Genomic DNA, 21834 nt, shown 5'->3' on the forward strand with positions numbered 1-21834 from the left:
CCCAGCTGCCCCGCGGCATGTGGGATCTTCCCGGACCGGGGCACGAACCCGTGTCCCCTGCATCGGCAGGCGGATTCTCAACCACTGTGCCACCAGGGAAGCCCAATATTTAAACTTTTTTTTGACAAAATAGTTGTTTCTAAATATCCACTATTTGAGCTTACTTTGGGAGGAAAGGAATAAGTTATTTTTTAGTTCTGTTACTATCCTAAGTAAATTTTGCTTTTTGTAATTTGTTGTCTCATTGTAGCTGAGTAGCAATTTGATCAACTGAATTTATGGCCATTTTTTGTGACATATTACCTTCTTACCTAAGAAGGTACTGGTATTACAACTTATTAGGTAGAAAATTCCTTGTTTTTTGACTAACGACCTGTCATGGATTAATGGTTTCTCATAACAATATTTCTGTCTCTGTATAATCAACAGTTTTAAGAAATTTGATTATGTAATTTATTGCATCGTTAATTAACTTCTGGACCTCTAGTATGGAATATATCTGTTATCAAAATGAATCTATCTTTGTCCTTTTAGTGCCACTGCCTTGAAGTTAACTTTGACACTAATACTGTTACTTGTGATTTCGTCTATTCAATGTTTACATTTCATCTTTGTTAATTCTTTAATTTTACACTGCATTGGTGTAGAAGGGAGTTTCTTATAAAAGATATAAAGCAGTGTCACGGAGAGAAAAGCCTTCAGGTACAGCTGGCTCTGGGTTTGAGTTCTGTTCTATGGCTTACTGACCATGTGGCTTCTCATGTCATTTAAATTTCCACACCTCTCTCTTTACTCACTTTATTTAACTCTACTTCCTGGCACATGTTAAGCACTCAATAGATGGCAGCTATTTTTAATATATCCTGGTACTAGATTTTTAAAATCTGAATGTCTTTAAATGAAAGAACTTCATGTATTCACATGTTATTCAAGGTCTTATTTCTAATCATCTTATTTTACAACATGTAAATACTCGTTTTTTCTTCTGTTTTATGCTCTAAATTTATTTGCTCTTATTTCATTATCTCATATCAAATGCTATAATGCAAAACACAGTCTAAGCAAAATTAGAAGACACTCTGCTTTTAATTGTGCTAGTAAGCAGGCAATTTTTGTGGTGCTAGTCTAGTTCAAAATTGCTTTTTCTCTGCAAACGATCCCATGATACACAAGGAAGGGTTTCCTCAAAGCTCTGTTCTATCTGATCCTTACTATGGCTGGCTGATTCCAGAGGAAACTTCTCTCTCCTAGGAGTTGCGGGCTCTGAGTCATGTTAAGAGATGCCCTTCTAGGTGAAGATGCAAGGAGCTCAGGCTGCTGAACGTCCCAGAGCCATCCTTGTTTTTGTCTTGGCTGTTTCCAATCTCCTTTGAATGTGATTTCCTCCACTTTCTTTCCAATACATTCCTGTTTCACTTAAAAGGGGTCAGGCCTGGTTGCTATCACTTAAAATCAGAAGTACCTTATACATACATATCCAGTAATCTTAAATTGTCTCATTTGATTTTTCAAACCGTTTGTCTAATATGTGAGTGCTTATTGTTGAATCATTAGTCTGTATGTGGAGTGCATCTTTGAAGATACTTATCAAGAAGAAAAACTGTTATATTTTTTAAGTCCTTGCATTATCTGTTAACTTTACATGTTTGACAAACCAAAAGGGCACAGAAACCTTTAATTATAATCTTTTCATCCCGAAGATCTATAGATAAGGCCTTACTGTTATACTGTCAGATGCCCAGGTAAACTGGAAATTCTGTCAAAAATACCTGTGCATTTTTAAAGTTCCACAGGTAACTCCTTTTAGTTTGGGATCCACTGCCATAAACTGTAGTGCTGGAGTGATAAGGGTTGAGGGTTTTTATGCTGATTCACTGCCTCTGACTAAATTGTTTTCTCTTATTTCTTATCAGTTTAGATGTTCACTTATTTTCTATAGAGAAGATTTTTTTCATGCATTCACTGCCATCATTAACAGAAGTATGAAACTCTGTATTGTTTATAATTTAAACTTTCTGTATATTATGATGTTTTGACATCTTAAAAAGCCTTTCTGGCTGGCGAGAGATTGCCTCGCCTGGGATGAGCCAATTCTTAGAGATAGCTAAGGGTCTAGCATGCCTTTGACACACAAACTAACCAATCCAGAGCCAAGCTTCCTCTATCTGGCACCTGCACCTCAAGGAGTATCATTCCTCTGCCTTAATCATCTCAGAGCCAGGTACCAGGCAACTAGCTGGAAACCACGCCTAGAGCCCAAAGACCACTGAAATTATTCAAGCTAGTAAATCCTAAACTGTTGACCTTGTCATCCCTTTGTTGCAGAGACCCCAGTAAAGGCTGTGGCTGTAGCACTCTCCTTGCTCCTGTCTTCTGCCTCCTGACCACCATGGTGTTCTTCCATGTGGCCCCTGTGTGGCAGGCTGTGCCTCCTGTCCCTAGGACCTGTGAGTATAATAAACTTTGCTTTCCTGAGCCTCTCTTGTGTCTCCTCTTGCAGCTGCACCTGACTATCTCATAAAAGAAAATATGAGATATCCTACCATCTTTCTCAATTACTATTTTAAACATTGCTGGGGGCTGAATAACGCCAAACTGGATACTACCCAAATTCCTCAACAGCAGAATAATAAAGAAATAAATTGTGGTATATGTACACAGCGAGATACTATCCTGCAATTAAAATGAACTACAACGACATACAGTGTTGAACAAAGCCAGACACACAAAAAAGCATGGATTGCATAATTCCATCTACATAAAGTACAAAAAAGGGAAAAACTAATCTATGCTCTTTTAAGTCAAGAAAGTGGTTATCCTTTGGAGAGGGGGTCGGGCTGTGACTCGAAGAGCCCTGAGAAGTCTTTTGTGGGGCTGATAATGTTCTATTTCTTAATACAGAAGCAGTGTTCATTTTGTGAAAAACTTGTATATTTATGAAATGTGCACTTTTCTCTATGTATATTACACTTAAAAAAATTAACAACAAAATGTGGTGTATACATACAATGGAATACTATTCAGTCTTAAGAAGAAATTCTGACACATAACTACAACACTGAAGCGCCTGGAGGACATTATGCTAAGTGACGTAAGCCAGTCACAAAAGGGCTAAGACTCTGATTCCACATACATGAGGCGCCTACAGGAGTCAATTCACAGAGACAGAAACCTGGGCAGTTGCCAGGGGTGGAAAAAGATTTCTGAAGATTGGCGGCAGAAGACTGTGAATGTACTTAACACTAGTGAACTGTACATGTAAAAATAATTACGATGATAAACTTTGTTATATGTATTTTATTACAATTTACTATATATTTTTAAAGTTAACAACAAAATACTTTTTGCTGGAAAAGTAAATATCCAAGCGTATCAGAACTATATAAAATTAAGAGCAAACAGGCTCTTAGATGATGGCCTGCAGGGGACCCTCCTGTAAAGTATAAGCACTTCAGAGCACAGACGTACAGACAATTATATCGGCCAACTAGAAACAAGGGGACACAGCCTGCAGAAGGGAAAATGGGGGAGGGAGGCCACATGTCACACACACTAAAAAAGATATATCTAGACAGCTACCAACAACTTTGATATAAAAAGTATTATGATATACTGGTTTCCTCAACAAGGAAATCTTTTATTTCAAGATAAGAATGAAAATATGAAGGAAAACCTACTTCCTATATACGTATTTCAAAACTATTTGGTGTAAGAAAGCTGGAAGTACTGGACAAAAACATCTTATTCATATCTGTTACTGGTTACATTTTGATGTCAGAGTCTCGGTAAACAAGGTCCAAATAAAGGGTTAAAATCAAATGAGAAATTAAGTACTTATTTAACCTACCTATTTGTTCCCCTAAGATCAGGCACTGTTTTGGTACTGGAGCTCCAAAGACCATTCCCCGAAGTTTATCCATTGGAGGGGCTTTATTCTGAAGGCCCCCAAACTTTCCATTACTTCGAATGCGATCTCCATCTCTGGTCAGCAGTGTAGGACAGTGTGTAATTTTAACAACCTATTGTAAGTAAATGGATATTAATTAGCGAGTCTATAAAACTTATTTCAACTGCTCTAAGAAAAGAGAAATCACTTAAGGGTTCTGAGATAAGAAATGACATGATCATGGTAGTATTTTCACAAAATTAATTACCTAGTGATGTGTAAGATGACTGGGGGAAAAAACCAGAGGCAGGGAGATGAATTAGACTACCTCTCAAGTGTTAGCCTAAACTAGAACCAGTGACAACACAAATGGAAAAACGTGAAATTGACGACCTGATTGATGGCTTGATTGATAAGAGGAAGGAAGAGAGAGGGACAAGCCAGAGACCTGTGTGCTTCTGAAACCCAAGGCAGTACCCAGCCTGTATCACCAGCTCAGTTTCCTTCTGTTAGACAGAAGTTTTCCAGATGACCAAAGGCTAGCAAAAAGGATATTATATTAGACTGAAGAGAATACAAACTCAAAAGCAAAGGGACAGATCTTCAGAGGATAATACTGTAAGTTCAGTTGTAGGAGGAAAAAGAGCTAGTGAGTTGAGAATTGGGGGAACTAGAATTATACAGTAAAACCTAAGTCATGGAAAGGGAAGTAGAAAGTGTTAGTCAAGAACTAAATTCTTCAGAGAAGTCAGAGAACAAAAGAAAAACACTAGATTTAGTATTTTATGATCTTCAAGAATATTCTTTCAAATAAAGGTCTAGGATATACAAAAATAAAACATTCAACTTCACTGGTAACCAGAAATGGAACTGAAATAATTTGAAGTGGAATTCAAATGAGATATTTTCACTACTTAAAAATGTTAAAATACACACCACAGAATGTTGGAGAAAGGGTCTTCTTGTACTAATCTGCTCTGGGACAGCCCTTCTCAAAGCAAATGTGACAAGTGTTTAAAAGCTTAACAGTTAGGGACTTCCCTGGTGGCACAGTGCTTAAGAATCCGCCTGCCAATGCAGGGGACATGGGTTTGAGCCCTGGTCCGGGAAGATCCCACATGCCTCGGAGCAACTAAGTCCGTGCGCCACAACTACTGAGCCTGCACTCTAGAGCCCGAGAGCCACAACTACTGAAGCCTGTGCGCCTAGAGCCTGTGCTCCCCAGCAAAGAGAAGCCATGTCAATGAGAAGCCCATGCACCACAACAAAGAGTAGCCCCCGTTCGCCACAACTAAAGAAAGCCCACGCACAGCAATGAAGACCCAACGCAACCAAAAATAAATAAAATAAATATATTAAAAAAAAAAAAAAAAAGCTTAACATTTTGCATGACCCAGCAATTCCACTTCTAAGAATATTCTGGAAAAAATCATCACAGATGTGAACAATGTGCACTGAAACATTGTGTTAATAATGAAAAATATGAAACTTGCACATTTCAATAAGTTACATAAATAAATTATGGCACATCCATATAATGAAACAATGCATACATTTAAAAAAATGACTAAAGAAGAATAATTTAATAACATGTAAAAACACCTAATCCAATCTAATACTGTGGATTAAGTAGCTTCTGAATTATAAGATTAAATAAAATATAATTTTAAAAAATGAAAAGCAATAGGACATGTAATAAAAAATCATGACTAGTATTTATTCTTTTAATATAATTCCAAGGTAATTTACAGGTATTTTCCCATCAAACTGGATACTTTCTATAAAATTTAAATGCAACAGAATGTCTATTTCAAGAAAATCTGTGGTGAATTCTTTGGTGAAATGAATCTTTTAGTAAAACAAACTATCACACCTTACTTTCTTAGTTTTGGTTTGGATTTGTATGTTTCCTAAAAGTGAACATTAAAAATACAGACTGAATTAATGTACTATTACCATATTATTATTATTATTAAATTATATACTATATAGTAAATTAAATTATTCCTATTAAATTATCAAATTTCAGGTAATGTTTTTACAGATTTAGTACCACCTTAAATAACAAACACACTCAAATTTCTTGCCTATTTTCTTGTTAACACACTCACTGAGAGTATGAGTTACAGGCCTCTGGCAGAAGGGACAGGTTTTCAATTCTCAAATGGCATGGAAGAAAGGGGAAATGACAAGTTGCTATTTAATAGGTACAGAGTTTCAGTTTTACTAAAAGACGATGAGTTCTGCAGATTGGTTGTACAACAATGTGAATGTAATTAACACTACTGAATGGTACACTTAAAAATGGTTTAGATGGTACATTTTGTTATATGTATTTTACTATAATTTTTTTTTTTTTTTTTTTTGTCTGCAGTACGCGGGCCTCTCACTGTTGTGGAGCACAGGCAGGCTGCGGACGCACAGGCTCAGCGGCCATGGCTCACGGGCCCAGCCGCTCCGCGGCATGTGGGATCTTCCCGGACCGGGGCACGAACCCGTGTCCCCTGCATCGGCAGGCGGACTCTCAACCACTGCGCCACCGGGGAAGCCCTATTTTACTATAATTTACCATTAAAAGAAACTTCAGTCCTCACTAGGAACTATATTAGGACAAAAAAGATCATGACAGCTTTTACAAATTCAGTGAGTGAACAACAGTGCTAGAGTTCTGGGCAATACTTATTCACAACTGCTGTAAGGATTAGCAAGGGATGGAATCAACAAGGGGTTGAAGTAGTATAAATGGCATGAAAAATTTAGGAAGAGAAAATGATAACAAAGACTACTGAAACCTAACAAAATCACCAAGAGATGTCATAACAGCCTTTTCTTAGAAGAGCTTTAAAACAATATTTAATAGGTGGAGTGACCTCATTAAAAACTTTGGAAGCTAAGAAATCAGTATGTGCTGTTCCAGGTGTCCCCAACCCCCAGGCAGCACAGCAGAAGGTGAGCAGCGGGCAAGTGAGCGAAGCTTCCTCTGCTGCTCCCCATCACTCACATTACCGCCTGCACCATCCCCTCCCTCCCACCCCATCCTTGGAAAAACTGTCTTCCACAAAACCGGTCCCTGATGCCCAAAAGGTTGGGGACTGCTGTGCTATACCAATTATGAGGAACAAATGCTGTCCCCGCTTTTGTCACATATGCTGTAACAAAAAAAAATTTTTTTTGATGTGGACCATTTTTAAAGTCTTTATTGAATTTGCTACAGTGTTGCTTCTGTTTTTGGTGGGTTTTTTTTGGCCACGAGGCATGTGGGATCTTAGCTCCCCGACCAGGGACTGAACCCACACCCCTGCATTGGAAGGTGAAATCTTTTTTTTTTTTTTTTTTTTTTTTTGGCTACATCAGGCAGGTCTTAGTTGCAGCACGTGGGCTTCTCTCTCGCTGTGGTGCGTGGGTTTCTCTCTGGTTGTGGTGTGCGGGTTTTCTCTCTCTAGTTGTGGCACACAGGCTCCAGAGCATGGGCTCTGTAGTTTGCGGCATGCAGGCTCTCTAGTTGAGGCGTGCAGGCTTAGCTGCCCCGCAGCATGTGGGATCTTAGTTCCTCGACCAGGGATCGAACAAGCGTCCTCTGCATTGGAAGGCATATTCTTTACCACTGGACCAGGCAGTCCCTGAAATGTGAAATCTTAACCACTGGACTGCCAGGGAAGTCCCTCTTACTTTTTTTTGAAGCTATGGGTTGGTGTCTTTCATCAGTTCTTAAAAGTTTTCAGCCATTAGTTCTTCAGATATTACCTGTGATCCTTTTACCATCCTCTTCTTGGCACTCTGATTAGACTTTTTAAAAAGATTTTCTCATTCTATCCTTAGTGACTACTCAGCCTCTTTGTCTTACATTCCTTCTCTCTGGGCTGCAGTCTGGATAATTTTTCTGACCTATCTTCCAATTCACTAAATTCTCTATTAAGCTGTTAAGTCTGCCCAGTATTTAATTTTTATTATATTTTTTATTTTTAGATGCTCTGACTTTTTCAAGTCTACTTGCTCTTATCTTTTCAACACTTTCATTTCTTAAAATATATTAATACATATTTCAATAAATATTTTAATATTTCTTAAATATTAATATTTGTATATTTAAAATATACTTTAAAATATTTGCTCTTACGTTCAATATGAAAATTATTTCAGTTTTAAGATAAAGGTGAATTTTTTTAGAATTTGTGTTTGCTCTGATCAGATATCTAAGGACACTATCAGGCCAGCCCAGATGAAATCAAACGTTTACCTTGAAGTTTTTCAGACCATTCAAGTACTATGAATGCAGGTTGCAAACATAACACGACAGCCGATTTATTAATGCATTCTCTAGGAAAATAGTTCTTTTTCTTTTCCACTTAGTGCTGAGCTCAAGAAGGGCAATTTTCTTACAGTCTCTAGAAGCACTTGGAGTTGAGATGGAGGGGGCAAGTTTATTTCTTTTGTTCAGTCTTATACTAAGGGGATTAGCCCTTTGGGGGGGTTCCAGTTTATTGGGAAAGAGGTCTTTGATCAGATTCCCTACTTTGGTATGTCTTACCCTCTGAGACTTTCAAGGGAGTGCAAATTGATGCTCAAGTTCCATTAGTTTGACAAATGTTCTTAAAGCAAAATCTGGCTTCACTGTTATGTTTATCTCTCTGGGTTCTCACCTTCACTTAGAATTCTTACTTTCTTGCCAGTTCATACAGTAAGATATATATCTTAATGATATATAGCCAGAACTAGCTTTTTGAAATGGCCTTTTAGTTTACCTCTGCTAGAATTTCCTTTGGCTACCCTAGTTGTCTAGTCCATCTCTGCATAACCCTCAGTGCCTAGTGCTGTGCCTAGTGCTGTGCCTAGTGATATGCTGGAGCCAGCATTTACTGGTCATGAGAACCGGGTCTCCTGAACGGCTCATTCAATGACCACACGTAGGCAGCTGGAAGTCAGCTATGATATGAGTACTCACACTATGGGGGCTGGCAAAAGCTACAAATTAGGGTCCCACCACTCCACTCTCCAGAGCCAGTTGCTCAACACTTAATAGCACCCCACTGTGTCTCACACACACTAAGTGTCCAAATAACGGACTGAACTAACTAGAATCTTCCAGTTATTACCCAACTTGTTAATTCTATGCTCACTAGTAAGCTTCTCATCTTCTCCTAATAGATTCTATGTTGTCATAACACTTAATGGGTATGCTTTCTAGCCTATAATTCAGGACATGCAAGCATGCTCATCACCACCTGAATACAGCAGCTCCTCCACCCACAACTGTTTTCCGGTATAGTAAAGTTGAGCCATTATTAGGTTCATAAGGAACCATTCGTGAAGATAGATGCCACATACTTTTACACAATTAGTTGTTTAATTTTCAATAATCTCACTAATTTAGCTCTCCTAAATTCAAGACACTTTTTATTTCTTCTTAACTGGGCCCAAAGAAAAACTGTTCTGACTAGTTCTATTTCTGCCATGAATTAGGACTATGACTTGATAAAGAACCATTATTTGTTTTGAACTTAAGGTTTCTCATCTAGAAAGTGAGAGTATATGATTTTTAAGGTACCCATGACTTTAGAATACACTATTTATTGGTACTGGATCATATTTTAAACTGACCTCTGTTTTCTCTTAAGTAACTGCATCCTTATTCACTTTCAGCTATAATAATTTGCAATCCTATAGTGTTTACATACATGTTTATCACCTGCTATTTCCAAGTCCCTAACACCATATTTATTAAATTTAATACTTCTTCTGTATCAAAGAATTCAAAGACCTCTGGATTTCAGATCAAAGAGACCATTCCTCTACTGAAATTTTATTCTATTTCTTATTTTATTATTTTATTCAATCTTTACAACAGCCCTCTGAAAGGTGTTTCTTCACAGTAGATTGCCTTTCTTTTCTCATTAAGTAAAACTTAGAAGTAATATAGAAGGGATAATCTTTTTTAATATATACAACAGTATACAATATATTCTCCCACCTTGTTTAAATTACATAAGCTTATTTTTAAAAGGGCATCATCTTATACATTATCATTTGGCAACTTTTCAACAAAACAATGTATTTTGTACGTCTTCATTGTTGGGACATATCAATCTGCTTTATATCTTTTTCTTTAATTTTATTTTTAAAATTTATTTATTTATTTTATATTTTATTTTTGGCTGCGTTAGGTCTTCGTTTCTGTGCGAGGGCTTTCTCCAGTTGTGGCAAGCGGGAGCCACTCTTCATCGCAGTGCGTGGGCCTCTCACTGTCACGGCTTCTCCCATTGCGGAGCACAGGCTCCAGACGCGCAGGTTCAGTAGTTGTGGCTCACAGACCTAGCCGCTCCGCGGCATGTGGGATCTTCCCGGACCGGGGCACGAACCCGTGTCCCCTGCATTGGCAGGCGGATTCTTAAGCACTGCGCCAACAGGGAAGCCCAGCTTTATGTCTTTTTAACAGCTACATACTACTCTACTGTATAAAATACTGTAGTAGAGTTGTGCAATCCCAACTGATGGACTTCACACTGCTTCCAAAGTGTCTTAAAAATTCTTAAATATTCTAATGAATATTCTTTTTTAAAAACATCTTTATTAGAATATAACTGCTTTACATCTAATGAATATTCTTGTACATATCTTTATATACTTGTGGGAGCATGTCTGTAAGATAAATTATTTTAATACGTTGTGATGGTACAAAGATGGTGGCAACTTCTTTGCCCCTCCCATGGAGAGGAAAGAGTCTATTTCAAACTCCCCACTCCCCGATGTGGGTCTGGGCTGGCCAGATTCTGAACCGAATGTACTTCCCGACGCTGGGACTTAGGAGACCTGCAACTTCTGCCATCACTGCTCTAATTTTCCTTCTTAGGTCCCAGATGCCATTTGAAAAAGCCCCAGCAGCCACAAGAAGAGGTTTGCATAGAGAGATCTAAGTCTGCCAGCCTACCAAGTGCCTATCCAGTAGCCAGTATCAACTAGCCAGTACAGGTGGGAGATTAAGTAGGAACTAATTCATTTTCAAAAATAATTTCAAGGAAATATTTCCAACCCAGAACTTGCTGGGTTGGACTGTTTTTCCTCCCCACCCTGTTCAGCTAACAAAATGTTCTTGAAAAAGATGGAAAGCCTCAGGGCTAAGATCAAATCCAGGGTACAGCCAGTAAAATGTGGCCTCAAAGTCAAAAATCAAGTGGAGGATGCCCCTATGTTAAGACCTCAGAAGGATTTAAGGCACTGCTTTCCAGATCCTCTTAGCTAGAAAAAGGTTTCTAAAAGCCTTAATGGCATTATCTCACACACCCGTGAGTGGGGGTGAGAACAATGACCCCAGCAGACAGCACCAGCTGAGCCTCTGGCCAACTACAGCTGAATCCCGGATGGCTACCAGCATCAACTGCCAGCTACGTGAGTGAGGCATTTTGGAGCTTTCACCATCTCAGTGCAACTAGCTAACGTTACTGGGAGAAACCCACAAAGAAATGAGTACTGATATGTTGTTACTGTTTAAAGCCACTAACTTCTGAAGTGTTTGTTATGTAGCAATAGATAACGGAGACATTTATATTGCCCAACTGCTCTCCAAAAGTATTATGGGTTGAATTGTGTCCCTCAAAATTCCTATGTTGATGTCCTAACCCCCAGTTCCTCAAAAATGTGACCTTATTTGAAGACTGGGTCTCTACAGAGGTAATCAAGTTAAAATGAGGTCATAACACTGGGCTCTAAGCCAATGAGTAGTCTCCTTATACAAAAGGGAAATTTGGACACAGATATGCATAGCTGTGAACAGACACAGGGAGAAGATGACCATCTACAAACCAAGGAGAAAGACATGGAACAGACCCTCCCCTCATAAGCCCTGGAAAGAACTGACCCTTCTCACACCTTGAATTTCGGTTTTAAGCCTGCAGAACTGTGAGACAATACATTTCTACTGTTTAAGTTACCCAGTCTGTGGTGCTTTGTGACAGCAGCCCTAACAACTAATAAACAAGGGCTACGTCAAATTACATTTCCAACAACATTATCTGAGTGTACTCTTTTTCAATACCACCATCAATAACAGATATTGATTTTGAGTCTTAGGACAATTTCATAAACATCTCATTTTAATTTGCATCTTGGCAAATTCATTCCTATATTTTGCCCAATTTTATGCTGCTTATCAATCTATAGAATTTACATTGGTTTTGACAAGGTTACTTAGTCATTTGCACATGTATCCTAAAATAAAATTATTTCTATACAGAGCTATATATTAAATTTTTAAAATACACATTAAAATTGGAGCTACAAATTAAAAAATAATTCAAATACATACCTCTTTTCTATAATGATTGGCAGCATCCAAATTATCCAAAATAATGGTGTCTCCTAACAGCATACCAAATACTAAAAAATTCAATTAACAAATTATTAAAATTATGACATATTTTTGGTCATATTAAAATATTAACACAAACTTCTGGTGGTGAGCATGCTGTTGTGTACTCAGAAATTGAAATATAATGATTGTGCACATGAAACTTTTATTTTTAAAAAACTGAGATCTTTTTAAAAATCTTAACATATATTACAAAGTTTTATTAGAAATAATGCTAATAACATAAGAATTTTATTCAATATTTTCCTCTAACAGGAAAAATGAGAGAAGTAAATATTAATAAAACTATCACTTATAAACTAAATAAGAACATAATTTTCCATAGTCAGTAATTTATGTATCTGGATCATAAATGTAACATCTGTATAAAAAAAGCCATCATAATTTCCTTTACCTGTTTCACAATGTTCTACGTTATCTGGAAATGTTAACAAATCTCGGGCAAAGATGGGATCTCCAATGGGTTTAAAATACAATTTTCCATTTCGGTAATGAGGCAGAGGTCTGAATTTTAAAAAATTTTAAACAAAACATGTAACTTTTAATCAAAAAAAATATATATACTATGAAAAACATATGAATATAATGATTATTTTTGTGATCATTTAATCAACTCCCTATGCACAGGTAATACTCTTAAATTATTATTAACCGTTATGCCTTTAGAAATGAAAACGATATTTACCATATAAAAATATCTTAGTTTTATCTGTACTGCTATCGTCAATTAGTTTGTAAAATCAATATAAACTAACCTTTGTTTAGTTTGACAAGGAAAGGAGAGAAGCAGCCTCTCAAGCTGGCCCTAAACGAGGATGCCAATGATATGACTGTCTCATGTGGAGAGTGGCCCTAGAATAGACGGTGGGAAGGGGCAAGGCCCAAGACTGAGCATACGAGAGGGAAACAGCCCAGTACTCTGGCCGCCTGTCCTCTGACACACTGTACAGAATGAGCAACTGAAGTCCAGGGATAACAATGAGATTCAAGAGATGGAGGCTGACTGGGGTGTCAGGGTTTTCCCCTTCCACATACGGTAGCTTTTCTCAAATCTTGTAGGTAGGAGTAGAGGTTGGGGTGGCTTTAAGAGCTAGTTAACTCAATCCCAATAACAAGGCACAATACCAGAAAGAGAGAATAACTAGCTTTTAGAGCAAGCATTAGCCTTAAATACCAGATTCATACTTTCCCTAAATCAAGAATTCTCAACTTGGTCCTCAGGGATTATGAAAAAAAAGAGAGGACCCTCCTGGAGGTAAAATTACTTTTACAAAAATTATTACCCTTATAAACACAGTCATTATGATTTGACAGGATTTCCCATGTTGTTTAAAATGGGTGCTGACTGGTAGCAGAGTAGGAGATTTTAGAAGCAGATAGATTTGAGTTCAAATTCCAGCTGTTTCCTGAATTTATTTTTAGATTACAAAGTGAAATAAAATGTTAGTTTAATGACACAGTAAGCTCTTAATATTAGTTTCCATTCTCCTTCAAGTCCCCATACCTACCCAACTGTACACCTTGCAAACTTTGTTTAGGAACCTGGGAAAATTATTGGTCAATACTCTGTTATACATTATAATTTGTTTGTTTTGTTACCACCATTTCCTTTTAGTCTTTTAAGGTAGATTTTAAAAAATAGCCAAAAATTAGAGAACACATAAAATATTTTAAATTTTAGATTAAAAATGCCTAATTGGTTTGCACGGTTATTTCCTAAAAACATATTTTGAAAAGTAAATGGGAAAACACTTAAAGAAACCAGATTTATATTAAAACAAAGATGTAACATCCTTAAAAAAAAAAGGTGTAACATCCTAAGTAGATGGTCTCTTACATTTCAACTTTGCTAATGGCAGTTCCAACAGGGAAACCTTCTCTACCTAAATGATGGCTGCTTATTTTCATATGACTTATATAAATAGGACAAAAGACGTGTATCTATACTCTTACTCCAAATAAAGGTGTTCCATATTCTGTTACGGATAATGACATCTTACCATCCTTCCTCTTGCAAAGGCCAAAAATTCGCTTTGGGTTTGTGTGTTTGTGTGCTTGTATGTGTATCTCTCATACATACAAATAACATTTAATTGGCAAATTAAACTTGGCCAGCATATATGATCAAATACACTGCAATACTGATCTTAACGAAGATCATATTTGTGAGAAGACAAAAATAATGCAGATACTTTGAGTCACTTCTCTGTTTTTTAAGCATCTTTTAGAGAAATTTTAAAATTCAGCGATTTGATAAAAAATAGAAAAGAAATTTCTGAAAAAAATCATTACTTTCACTTTTTTCTAACCTTTTCCAATCTGGAAGAGTCTTCTTATAAATAGAATCAAGGGGCAACACCTGCTGACGACCTTGGGTTTCGTCATAGATACGACGTGCAGCATCAGTGGTCAGGGTGACCACACAGTCCATGTCACTTGCCAGGTGCCAAGAAATAACCATTGCGGCTCTATCATCTTCAATTTGTGCCAGGTGTGCAATCTATAACACATTTTAAAAATCAAGTAAAAAAGTTTTAAATATATATAAATTTGACATTAAGTATTTTAAAAGCCCAAGTCTAAAGCAAAAACACTTTTTTTTGAAACACTCACATAAATTAACAAAAAAAATCTCAAACTGTAAAAGCTTACTGGCTTAAACATATTAAACTGTCTCTTCTGCTATTAAATTTTAAAAAACTGTTCCACAGATTAAACTACAGTAAATTTTGCAAGTAACCAAATAAAAACATTTGGAATATTATCAGCTAGGTGATGTACTTTTTCCCCACATTTAATATCTCTACTATTGGGGTGTGTCAACTGATAAAATAATCATAAAATACACTTAAACCTAAATATAGTTATATACCTATACCCTTCTAAGTAGATCTTTTACTCAGATGATTTTTCAGAAAACAAATCTAAACATCACAGATAAGAATCATTTCTTCTGCTTATATAAACACTTTAGAGCTTAGAATTAACAGCCACTCTCCTATTTACAAATACAGTTGACCCTTGAACAATGTGGAGGTTAGGGCCACTGACCCTCCAAGCAGTCGAAAATCTGTATATAACTTCACAGTCGGTCCTCCATACCCACAGTTTCACATCCGAGGATTCAACCGTCAGGCAGTACTGTAGTTGGTATTCAGTTAAAAAAAAAAACAACTGTGTATAAGTGTACCCTCACAGTTCAAACCCATGTTGTTTAAGGGTCAACTGTATAGCAGACCATCAGTATCCATAGGGGACTGGTTCCAGGAACCCCCTCAGACACTAAAATCTGTGGATACTTAAACCCTTTATATAAAATGTCATCGTATCTGCATATAACATCTTGTACACTTTAAATCATTTCTAAATTACTTATAATACCTAATACAATGTAAACAATGTAAATTTCAGAAATAAACAATTCACAGGTTTTAAACTACACACCATCTCAGTAGTGTGATAAAATCCCACTCTGTCCTGCCTGGGATCCCCAAATATCGTTATCATCATAGCTCCATGATCTAGGATCACCCAAAGCAGATAGAAAACAAGATAATAAAATGTAATGTCTCTTAAAAGGCTTAGAGGCTTAAACACAAACCTTTCCCAAAACATCTCCACTGCCTTTAGTATAGTTTGGAAGAGTACATGATCTTCTGGGTTTTTTCTTTAGTTCTTCCTGTTCTGATATCTTTCTCTTCAAAAGTGCTTCAATGTGTGGCATCTGTAATTTAAAAAGAAAAATTAACTGCAAGGCCAATTACAGTTACTCTTATACCAGGCAGAGAAAATAGCAGAGAAAAACCAACAATTTAGACAACTCGAGAACATAAAGTTACAACTCAAGAACATGAAAGTTACTAAGCAGCCATTCCTTTCTTATAAGAATATGATCATAGTAATGTAAAGAGTCAACCTGATTCTTTTTTTCTTAGTTAAGAAATATATAATGTATAATAAGACTTATGAGTTATACACATAAAGAATGTAAGCTTTAAAAAAATCTATTTTCTTTTGTTACTTTCTCTCATTTTCTTTGCCACCACATATACTGATTATCACTTAGGTCTCTTCAATGCAAGTTCTCAAGTTGGTGTATTATTAATTTAATTTACTGGTGTCATTAGATTAGAAACACAAACTGCAATTTCTTTGAAAAGAGCACTCCGTCATTGTTAGCCCATTTTAATGTCTAGTAAGTGACAAGATTATAATCCACATATGGCTTAGTACCCCAAAACAACAGTGTACATAACATTCCTAATAAAATATGAATGGTAAAAAAAAAAAAATTATAGGTTAGAATTTAATTAAAAAGAAAAAACTTTCACATATACTTGGAAACTGTACCTGTTGTGTTGTAGGAATGTCAATATTGTGTGTTTTTAGTTCATTTCGCAACTGGGCCTCTTTTAATTTTGCTTCTTCAACTTGGCCTAAAATTAAAAACAAACAAACAAAAACTATCAATTTGTGATAGCCCCCAAAATACAGTTTTTGAAGAATGTTTTCAATCCCTTGTTTTTTTCCTTCTAATGACTGATGCTAAAATAAAAAATGAAGATTACAGAAATTTTAAATTAAACTAAAATCTAAAATTAAAGTTCATTTCTAATACACAAAAATAAAAAACAAAATTAATGTACTAAGGGAGGTATTACGAAATGTTGCAAACCACAAGTAATCTTGGAAAAGCTATTTAATTCTAATCCACATGACTATACATAATTTATACATAATTACATAAAGTTATTCTAAGAAACAAATAGGACTTTTTAAAAACAAATTTTCAGTGCTACAAATTGTGTATTATTTCATTACTCTACTTAGTTCCTATTATCCTCTAAATATCCTTGACCTGTGAAAAAAATCCAACAAATAGAGCACAACTCAGCAAATGCCTTGTCTTAAACAGTATACAAACATTATTAAAAATTGTAGCAAATATTCCATGTATTTATTAAAAAATAAATTATATATTTCTCTGCTGCAGATATTTTAAAATTGAACTACACACAGTCGCATGGCTCAAACTAAAACTTAAATTACATATCACTCTTTCAGTGATATTGTCATCCAATGTCTTTTGCCAAATGCTAGAGCTAGATATAAACCTTATTACTGTTATGTCAAAACCTTTAAATTTCTATAGATTCAGATTTCTAGTAAAAGTTTCAAATTTTTGTAGGTAAACAAGATATACATTTATTTAAAATGCAGGAATACTTCATCTTAAGAAGATCGAATGATGAGTAATATAAACCATCACTACCACCTTTCTGCCGTGTCCTGCAGTTTACTTCTAAGTTCAGGAAATTAGACAATGTTTGTGTCTCATGGCCTCAACCTTCTACCCTTACCATTCCCCAAAGCATCATTTGAACACAAAATGACTTACACTTCATCTCATCAAGAAGCTGTTTGCTGGCATCAAATAAACTTCTATACATTATAATAGACTTAGATAATTGGTCCTTTTCTTTTGTAAGTGCTGCCATTTGTTGCTGCTTCTTAACATCTAAGAAAAAATATTCAGATAATTTACTTCAATTTTTAAATTGTGACTTTTCCAAAATGTCGTAACATGATTAGATAACAAGTAAGCACCATGTTAATGGAAAGCAAAACAAAGTTATATAAAGTACCACAAACTTAAAGAGTTTATCCTCTATTTTCCTAGAAACTTACCATTGTAAAACATAAATGGTAGGATATATGATTCTAATGTTCTTGATAAGCCTGGTAGCCGAGGCTCAAACACAATAAAATACTCAGTGCTATCCTTTCCAGGACTATTTTCTGCCAGAACTAGACTCTGTATAAAGAAAAAAGCAGTACGGAAAAACGAGATTTAAATAGGTATTTGTAAATGTATAAATGTTACATTATCTCATTGTATTCTGTTTTCTAGTAAGTGGTAAATTTTAAAGGCAAAAGGCAAAATTGACTGACCTGTGAGATTCATTAAGCATTCATTAAAACATCAGCAGCACCATCCAAGACCTAGAATTCTTTACCTTTTGTTATTGGTTTGAAAGTCAAATTATCTTACCAATAAATAGCTTATGAAAAAATTATATACAATGGAAAACTATAAGAAAAAGTATCTTTCCAGGCCAGAAATATCAATGGCCACTTATATCCTAACTAGAAATATCTTCCTGATTCCAACCTTTAAGTTCAAGCAGTGTGAAACAGCTGACGGTGTGAAAGTTATAAAAATAATCACAAAGAAATGCACAAAGCCCAATGCTGAGTTTAAGTAATAGCTGTTACCATGGAAGTAGACCCAGCAGTCCCAGGTGACCAAACAAAAGGTCCTGAAAAGCTCTAGACTTGTTTTTTGTCTTTTTTAATGTATTTTTCTTCATTAATGAGTACACACACACACACACAAACTTCTGATATACTTTGAGACCATAACATATAACTAGTAAATAATGCAATATAAATATTTATATCCTAAATAACTTTTTCAGTCTTACAAGGAAACAATAGGTACTAGTTGTTTTGTTTTTTTAGACCACAATAAAATTCAGATGTAAAATTTTTAAAAATCTAAATTGATAGAACACTGTAAAACAATCCACGAAATAATAAAATTATAAGTCCATCATTAAACCAATCCCCAATCCCACCACTTGGTTTCTGAAAGCTGTTTTCAATGTATTTATATGAGTATAAACAAAAATAAAACTGTTTGCACTTTAAAAATAACATACACTTTATACCGTAGCAATTTGCTTTCAGCACTCATTTTGATCTGTCAATCAATTCAAGTGAATGTTTAAATACCAATTTTTTACATTTATGCATAATATAGATACAATACACTATAATATCCTTTCACTGGGTGATGAACATTTCATTAAAAATTTTTTAGATATTATTTATAATACAGCAAAGAAAGCTTTCAGTACTTCTTGGTGTATTCTCTAGAATAGAGAAATATAATGACTTTTCCCCCCATAAATTTATCTATCTATCTATCTATCTATCTATCTATCTATGGCTGTGTTGGTTCTTCATTGCTGTGCGCGGGCTTTCTCTAGTTGAGGTGAGTGGGGACTACTCTTCTTTGCGGTGCGTGGGCTTTCTCATCGCGGTGGCTACTCTTGTTGTGGAGCACGGGCTCTAGGCGCGTGGGCTTCAGTAGTTGTGGAACACGTGCTCAGTAGTTGTGGCTTGCAGGCTCTAGAGCGCAGGCTCAGTAGTTGTGGCACACGGGCTTAGTTGCTCCGCGGCATGTGGGATCTTCCCAGACCAGGGATCGAACCTGTGTCCCCTGCATTGGCAGGTGGATTCTTAACCACTGAACCACCAGGGAAGTCCCTATAGTGACTTATTAAAAGTTCATTTTAATAGGTAGTATCAAATTTCCCTTCAAAAAGCCTACATCAATTTATCCTCTCACCATTAGTGTATAAGAATACCCAGTTCGGGCTTCCCTGGTGGCGCAGTGGTTGAGAGTCCACCTGCCAATGCAGGGGACACGGGTTCGTGCAGTGGTTGAGAGTCTGCCTGCTAATGGAGGGGACACGGGTTCGAGCCTTGGTCTGGGGAGACCCCACATGCCGCGGAGCGGCTGGGCCCATGAGCCATGGCCGCTGAGCCTGCGCGTCAGGAGCCTATGCTCCGCAATGGGAGAGGCTACAACAGTGAGAGGCCCGTGTACCGCAAAAAAAAAAAAAATGTGTTTTATACCAGTGTTTCCTAAATGTCCCTAATGATAAGAATCAGCTGCACAAATCAAGATTCCTCAGCCCTGCCCCAGACCTACTAAATTAATACATGGGTCAGGAGCCAAGTAGGACCTGAGAGATTTCTGCTTATTCAGTGTGATATTAGGAACCTCTAGTGGAAATTCATATGCATGACATGAGGCTGAGATTCCATATGCAGCTGTGGGGGAATAGCTTAAGTCACCGTCTTAGCCTCAGAAATGTGTACAGCAGGGTAAGTAATTTCAAATGCCTGTGGCGGGGCCAAGGAAATAGGACAGAGGTAACCAGGATATAGGTAGTGGGCTACACGTGTTCTTCCAATACAAACTGACTCTGCATGTTCAACATGTCTTACCCACCCTTCTTTGTTTTTCAAACTGTGGTTTTCATTACCTAATTTTTGTTAGGGTACAAGAAAATTTCACTTTACCCTCCACTATGATAAAAATAAAAGAACAAGTGTAAATATAAGTAGCAACCGACACTTGCTTTCAATGTCAAGAGATGAAAAGAAGTAGCATGGATGCAGCTGACTGGAAAATCCTGCTGCTTTAAGAGATATTGGCCCTGTACTGCCAAGTCTTTAGAATTCTCCAAATAAATCAGGAATGCAAATCTCTTTGTGAAAACTCCAGAATTTTTAAAATGTTGAGAACTAATTAAAATGGAAATGCTGTAATGTTCGGTTACTGCCAGACCAACCAACAAATCGAACTTTAGGCCAGGTACAAGCCGGCAGTCTCCCCAATTGTAAGCCTAATATTGCTAAAACAATGTGATTTTAGCACTGGATTGGATAAAAAGATAAACACTGACAACAACAAAAAAATATAGAAAAGGTGAAATTTCATATTTATTGGTACAGGAAGAATTATTCAATAAATGATACCCCAAAATTTAGTTAATAAATTTGAAAAAAAGATAAAAATAAAATCAAGACCAATAAAAAAATTAAAGGCCTAAGAATACAAGAGCTATCACTGTGAATACAACCCTTCCTCCTGCCCTAATATAAACAAAGCTAAAATGTAAAAGACAAACTCAGGAAAAAGCTACTTATACACAAGAGAGCATTAATATCTTTAATATAAAATTAAGAAGAAAATGATGAATCTCCCAGAAGAAAAAGAGTTAAGGCAATTATATTCCAATAAAAATGTTTTTTTAAAAAAAAAGAGTTAAGGGACAATCCTACAAAGGTCAAAACCATGAAAAATGTTCAAACCTTCCTAGTAACAAAGAAAATATTTAACAACAGGAAGAGTGGTTGAATTTAAAAAACCATTCTGTTCAGGGTTGGTAATATGAGAATGTACACGTATTTCTAGTGGGAATATAAACTGAAAGGCAATTGGCAATAACTACCAAAAGGCTAAAAATGTACACTCCCTATCTCCAATTCTATTTCTAGCAATTTCTTAAGGAAACAGATTTGTGCAAAGGATATACACAGAAGAAAGCTGATGGAAGCATTGTTGATAAAACTTTGGAAAGAAACTAAATTTTCACTTAGGATTGATCAAATAAATTATGATCATCAATACAATGATGTAGGTTTATACTTGCTGGTAAAGAAATGTATCAAGGATGTATTAAATAAAAAAAGAAGATTTTCATGAAAGCAGAGTTCTACTATATTAATGAAATTTTACACCCTCCTCCATGTCTATATAAATCATACTCACACAGGACATCCATGCAGTGTCAGTGTATACACAGAAAAGTGTGGAAGGTTATACACTGAATTGCTAATCATCAATATCTCTGAAGGGTGATAATATAGTGATTATTTTTTTTTTTTTTTTGCGGTACGCGGGCCTCTCACTGCTGTGGCCTCTCCTGTTGCGGAGCACAGGCTCCGG

General features: G+C 36.2%; 1 protein-coding gene across 2 annotated transcripts in view; it reads right to left on the reverse strand.

Annotated features, from left to right (window-relative positions):
• SMCHD1 (structural maintenance of chromosomes flexible hinge domain containing 1) overlaps positions 1-21834 on the reverse strand; it is a 125371-nt gene that overhangs the window by 12201 nt on the left and 91336 nt on the right. For both annotated transcript variants that reach the window (XM_007126742.4, XM_055080780.1), the window contains 8 exons: positions 17937-18063; positions 17647-17766; positions 16599-16684; positions 15850-15972; positions 14558-14748; positions 12643-12752; positions 12186-12256; positions 3848-4019 (listed from right to left, as the gene is read on the reverse strand). In XM_007126742.4, coding sequence (XP_007126804.1) covers positions 3848-4019; positions 12186-12256; positions 12643-12752; positions 14558-14748; positions 15850-15972; positions 16599-16684; positions 17647-17766; positions 17937-18063 — 1000 coding nt within the window. The remainder of the gene's footprint in view (positions 1-3847; positions 4020-12185; positions 12257-12642; positions 12753-14557; positions 14749-15849; positions 15973-16598; positions 16685-17646; positions 17767-17936; positions 18064-21834) is intronic.

The sequence above is a fragment of the Physeter macrocephalus genome, chromosome 19 (genome assembly GCF_002837175.3).
Source record: "Physeter macrocephalus isolate SW-GA chromosome 19, ASM283717v5, whole genome shotgun sequence".
In the NCBI taxonomy this organism is placed as follows: domain Eukaryota; kingdom Metazoa; phylum Chordata; class Mammalia; order Artiodactyla; family Physeteridae; genus Physeter; species Physeter macrocephalus.